Source organism: Schistocerca americana, chromosome 11, assembly GCF_021461395.2.
Source record: "Schistocerca americana isolate TAMUIC-IGC-003095 chromosome 11, iqSchAmer2.1, whole genome shotgun sequence".
Lineage (NCBI taxonomy): Eukaryota > Metazoa > Arthropoda > Insecta > Orthoptera > Acrididae > Schistocerca > Schistocerca americana.
This window is the reverse complement of record NC_060129.1, coordinates 183,791,752-183,796,390: the sequence shown is the minus strand read 5'-3', so window position 1 is coordinate 183,796,390 and position 4,639 is coordinate 183,791,752. Positions and strand designations below refer to the sequence as shown.

The 4,639-nt window shown below is 55.0% G+C and overlaps 1 protein-coding gene across 1 annotated transcript; it reads right to left on the bottom strand.

Moving 5' to 3' along the window:
* Positions 1-1,547: 1,547 nt before the first annotated feature.
* Positions 1,548-3,999, bottom strand: LOC124553512 (plectin-like). The gene is made up of 2 exons (XM_047127363.1): positions 3,507-3,999; positions 1,548-3,388 (listed from the first exon to the last, which is right to left on the bottom strand). The coding sequence occupies exons 1-2, from the start codon at positions 3,997-3,999 to the stop codon at positions 1,548-1,550; spliced, it is 2,334 nt and encodes a 777-aa protein (XP_046983319.1).
* Positions 4,000-4,639: the final 640 nt, after the last annotated feature.

Genomic DNA, 4,639 nt, shown 5'->3' with positions numbered 1-4,639 from the left:
TGTACTGTCCTTTAAAGTTGAGCTGTCCTCTTCAGTTGGACTGTCCTCTCAAGTTGAGCTGTCCTCTCAAGTTGAGCTGTCCTCTCAAGTTGAGTTGTTCTCTCATATTGAGCTGTCCTCGCAAGCCGTGCTGTCCTCGCAAGCTGTGCTGTCCTTGCAAGCTTTGCTGTCCTCGAAAGTTGTGCTTTCCTCTCAAGTAGTGGTGTCCTCGCAAATTGAGCAGTCCTGTTAAGCTAAGCTGCCCTCTCAAGTTGAATTGCCCTCTCAAGTTGAGCTGTCCTCTCAAGTTGAGCTGTCCTCTCAAGTTGAGCTGTCCTCACAAGTTGTGCTGTCCTCTCAAGTTGTGCTGTCCCCTCAAGTTGAGCTGTCCTCTCAAGTGTAGCTGTCCTCTCAAGTTGAGCTGTCCTCTCAAGTTGAGCTGTCCACTCAAGTTGAGCTGTCCTCTCAAGTTGAGCTGTCCTCTCAAGTTGAGCTGTCCTCTCAAGTTGAGCTGTCCTCTAAAGTTGAGCTGTCCCCTCAAGTTGAGCTGTCCTCTCAAGTTGAGCTGTCCTTTCAAGTAGAGCTGTCCTCGTAAGCTGTACTGTCCTCGCAAGCCTTGCTGGCCTCGCAAGCTGTGCTGTCCTTGCAAGCTGTGCTGTCCTCGCAAGCTGTGCTGTCCTCGCAAGCCGTGCTGTCCTCGCAAGCCGTGCTGTCCTCGCAAGCCAAGCTGTCCTCGCAAGCTTTGCTGTCCTCGCAAGCTGTGCTGTCCTCGCAAGCTGTGCTGTCCGCGCAAGCTGTGCTGTCCTCGCAAGCTGTGCTGTCGTCTCAAGTTGAGCTGCCCTCTCAAGTTGAGCTGCCCTCTTAAGTTGAGCTGTCCTCTCAAGTTGAGCTGTCCTCTCAAGTTGAGCTGTCCTTGCAAGTTGAGCTGTCCTCTCAAGTTGAGCTGTCCTCTCAAGTTGAGTTGTCCTCGCAAGCCGTGCTGTCCTTGCAAGCCGTGCTGTCCTCGCCAGGTGTGCTGTCCTCACAAGCCGTGCTGTCCTTGCAAGCCGTGCTGTCCTCGGAAGCCGTGCTGTCCACGCAAGCCTTGCTGTCCTCGCAAGCCGTGCTGTCCTCACAAGCTTTGCTGTCCTCACAAGCTTTGCTGTCCTCGCAAGCTTTCCTGTCCTTGTAAGTTGTGCTGTCCTCTCAAGTTGAGCTGTCCTCTCAGGTTGAGGTGTCCTCTCAGGTTGAGATTTCCTCTCAAGTTGAGCTGTACACTGAAGTTGAGTTGCCCTCTCAAGTTGAGCTGCCCTCTCAAGTTGAGCTGCCCTCTCAAGTTGAGCTGCCCTCTCAAGTTGAGCTGCCCTCTGAAGCTGAGCAGCCCTCTCAAGTTGAGCAGTCCTCTCAAGTTTTGCTGTCCTCTGAAGTTGAGCTGTCCTCTCAAGTTGAGCTGTCCTCTCAAGTTCAGCTGTCCTCTCAAGTTGAGCTGTCCTCGCAAGCTGTGATGTCCTTGCAAGCTGTGCCGTCCTCACAAGCTGTGCCATCCTCGCAAGCTGTGCTGTCCTCGCAAGCTGTCCTGTCCTCGCAAGCTATGCTGTCCTCGCAAGCTGTGCTGTCCTCGCAAGCTGTGCTGTCCTCGCAAGCTGTGCTGTCCTCGCAACCTGTGCTGTCCACGCAAGCTGTGCTGTCCCCGCAACCTGTGTTGTCCTCGCAAGCTGTGCTGTCCTCGCAAGCTGTGCTGTGCTCGCAAGCTGTGCCGTCTTTGTAAGCTGTGCCGTCCTCGCAAGCTGTGCCGTCCTCGCAAGCTGTGCTGTCCTCGCAAGCTGTGCTGTCCTCGCAAGCTGTGCTGTCCTCGCAAGCTGTGCTGTCCTCGTTAGCTGTGCTGTCCTCGCAAGCTGTGCTGTCCTCGCAAGCTGCGCTGTCCTCGCAAGCTGTACTGTCCTCGCAAGCTGTGCTGTCATCGCAAGCCTTGCTGTCCTCGCAAGCCGTGCTTTCCTCGCCAGCCGTGCTGCCTTCGCAAGCTTTGCTGTCTTCGCATGTTGTGCTTTCCTCTCAAGTAGTGCTGTCCTCTCAAGTTGGGCTGTCCTCTCAAGTTGAGCTGTCCTCTCAAGTTGAGCTGCCCACTCAAGTTGAGCTGTCCTCTCACGTTGTGCTGTCCTCTCAGGTTGGGCTGTCCTCTCAATTTGAGCTGTCCTCTCAAGTTGAGCTGTCCTCTCAAGTTGAGCTGTCCTCTCAAGTTGAGCTGTCCTCTCAAGTTGAGCTGTCCTCTCAAGTTGAGCTGACCTCTCAAGTTGAGCTGTCCTCTCTAGTTGAGCTGTCCTCTCAAGTTGAGCTGTCCTCTCAAGTTGAGCTGTCCTATCATGTTGAGCTGTCCTCTCTAGTTGAGCTGTCATCTCTAGTTGAGCTGTCCTCTCAAGTTGAGCTGTCCTCTCAAGTTGAGCTGTCCTCTCAAGTTGAGCTGTCCTCTCAAGTTGAGCTGCCCTCTTATGTTGAGCTGTCCTCCAAAGTTGAGCTGTCCTCTCAAGTTGAGCTGTCCTCTCAAGTTGAGCTGTCCTCGCAAGCCGTGCTGTCCTCGCAAGTTGTGCTGTCATTGCAAGCTGTGCTGTCCTCGAAAGCTGTGCTGTCCTCCCAATTTGTGCTGTCCTCGCAAGCTGTGCTCTCCTCGCAAGCTGTGCTGTCCTCGCGAGCCGTGCTGTCCTTGCGACTTTTGCTGTCCTCACAAGCTTTGCTGTCCTCATGAGCTTTGCTGTCCTCGCGACCTTTGCTGTTCTCGCAAGTTGTGCAGTCCTCGCAAGTTGTGCTGCCCTCTCAAGTTCAGCTGTCCTCACAAGTTGAGCTGCCCTCTCAAGTTGAGCTGCCCTCTCAAGTTGAGCTGCCCTCTCAAGTTGAGCTGCCCTCTTATGTTGAGCTGTCCTCCAAAGTTGAGCTGTCCTCTCAAGTTGAGCTGTCCTCTCAAGTAATGCTGTCCTCGCAAGCTGTGCTGTCCTCGCAAGCTGTGCTGTCCTCGCAAGCTGTGCTGTCCTCGCAAGCTGTGCTGTCCTCGCAAGCCGTGCTGTCCTTGCAAGCCGTGCTGTCCTCGGAAGCCGTGCTGTCCACGCAAGCCTTGCTGTCCTCGCAAGCCGTGCTGTCCTCTCAAGCTTTGCTGTCCTCACAAGCTTTGCTGTCCTCGCAAGCTTTCCTGTCCTCGTAAGTTGTGCTGTCCTCTCAAGTTCAGCTGTCCTCTCAGGTTGAGGTGTCCTCTCAGGTTGAGATTTCCTCTCAAGTTGAGCTGTACACTCAATTTGAGCTGCCCTCTCAAGTTGAGCTGCCCTCTCAAGTTGAGCTGCCCTCTCAAGTTGAGCTGCGCTCTGAAGCTGAGCAGCCCTCTCAAGTTGAGCAGTCCTCTCAAGTTTTGCTGTCCTCTGAAGTTGAGCTGTCCTCTCAAGTTGAGCTGTCCTGTCAAGTTGAGCTGTCCTCTCAAGTTGAGCTGTCCTCGCAAGCTGTGATGTCCTTGCAAGCTGTGCCGTCCTCGCAAGCTGTGCCGTCCTCGCAAGCTGAGCCATCCTCACAAGCTGTGCTGTCCTCGCAAGCTGTCCTGTCCTCGCAAGCTATGCTGTCCTCGCAAGCTGTGCTGTCTTCGCAAGCTGTGCTGTTCTCGCAAGCCATGCTGTCCTCGCAACCTGTGCTGTCCTTGCAACCTGTGCTGTCCACGCAAGCTGTGCTGTCCCCGCAACCTGTGTTGTCCTCGCAAGCTGTGCTGTCCTCGCAAGCTGTGCTGTCCTTGCAAGCTGTGCCGTCTTTGTAAGCTGTGCCGTCCTCGCAAGCTGTGCCGTCCTCGCAAGCTGTGCTGTCCTCGCAAGCTGTGCTGTCCTCGCAAGCTGTGCTGTCCTCGCAAGCTGCGCTGTCCTCGCAAGCTGTACTGTCCTCGCAAGCTGTGCTGTCATCGCAAGCCGTGCTGTCCTCGCATACCGTGCTGTCCTCGCGAGCCGTGCTGTCCTCGCAAGCCGTGCTGTCCTCGCAAGCCGTGCTGTCCTCGCAAGCCGTGCTGTCCTCGCAAGCCATGCTGTCCTCGCGAGCCGTGCTGTCCTTGCGAGCTTTGCTGTCCTCGCAGGCTTTGCTGTCCTCGCGAGCTTTGCTGTCCTCGCGACCTTTGCTGTTCTCGCAAGTTGTGCAGTCCTCGCAAGTTGTGCTGCCCTCTCAAGTTCAGCTGTCCTCACAAGTTGAGCTGCCCTCTCAAGTTGAGCTGCCCTCTCAAGTTGAGCTGCCCTCTCAAGTTGAGCTGCCCTCTCAAGTTGAGCTGCCCTCTTATGTTGAGCTGTCCTCCAAAGTTGAGCTGTCCTCTCAAGTTGAGCTGTCCTCTCCAGTAATGCTGTCCTCGCAAGCTGTGCTGTCCTCGCAAGCTGTGCTGTTCTCGCAAGCCGTGCTGTCCTCTCAAGTTGAGCTGCCCTCTCTAGTAGAGCTGTCCTCTCAACTTTAGCTGTCCTTTGAAGTTGAGCTGTCCTCTAAAGTTGAGCTGTCCTCTCTAGTTGAGCTGACCTCTCAAATTGAGATGTCCTCTCAAGTTGAGCTCTCCTTCAAGTTGAGCTGTCCTCTGAAGTTGAGCTGTCCTCTCTAGATGAGCTGTCCTCTCTAGATGAGCTGTCCTCTCAAGTTGAGCTGTCCTCTCAAGTTGAGCTGTCCTCTCAAGTTGAGCTGTCCTCTC

Excerpts from the sequence above, each read along its gene's own strand:
- LOC124553512 (XM_047127363.1), bottom strand. The coding sequence starts at position 3,999 with ATGGCTTGCGAGGACAGCACGGCTTGCGAGGACAGCACGGCTTGCGAG. Across the intron at positions 3,389-3,506 it reads TTGCGAGGACAGCACAGCTT|CTCAACTTGAGAGGACAGCT; the intron begins GTGAGGATGGCT and ends TTGACAGGACAG.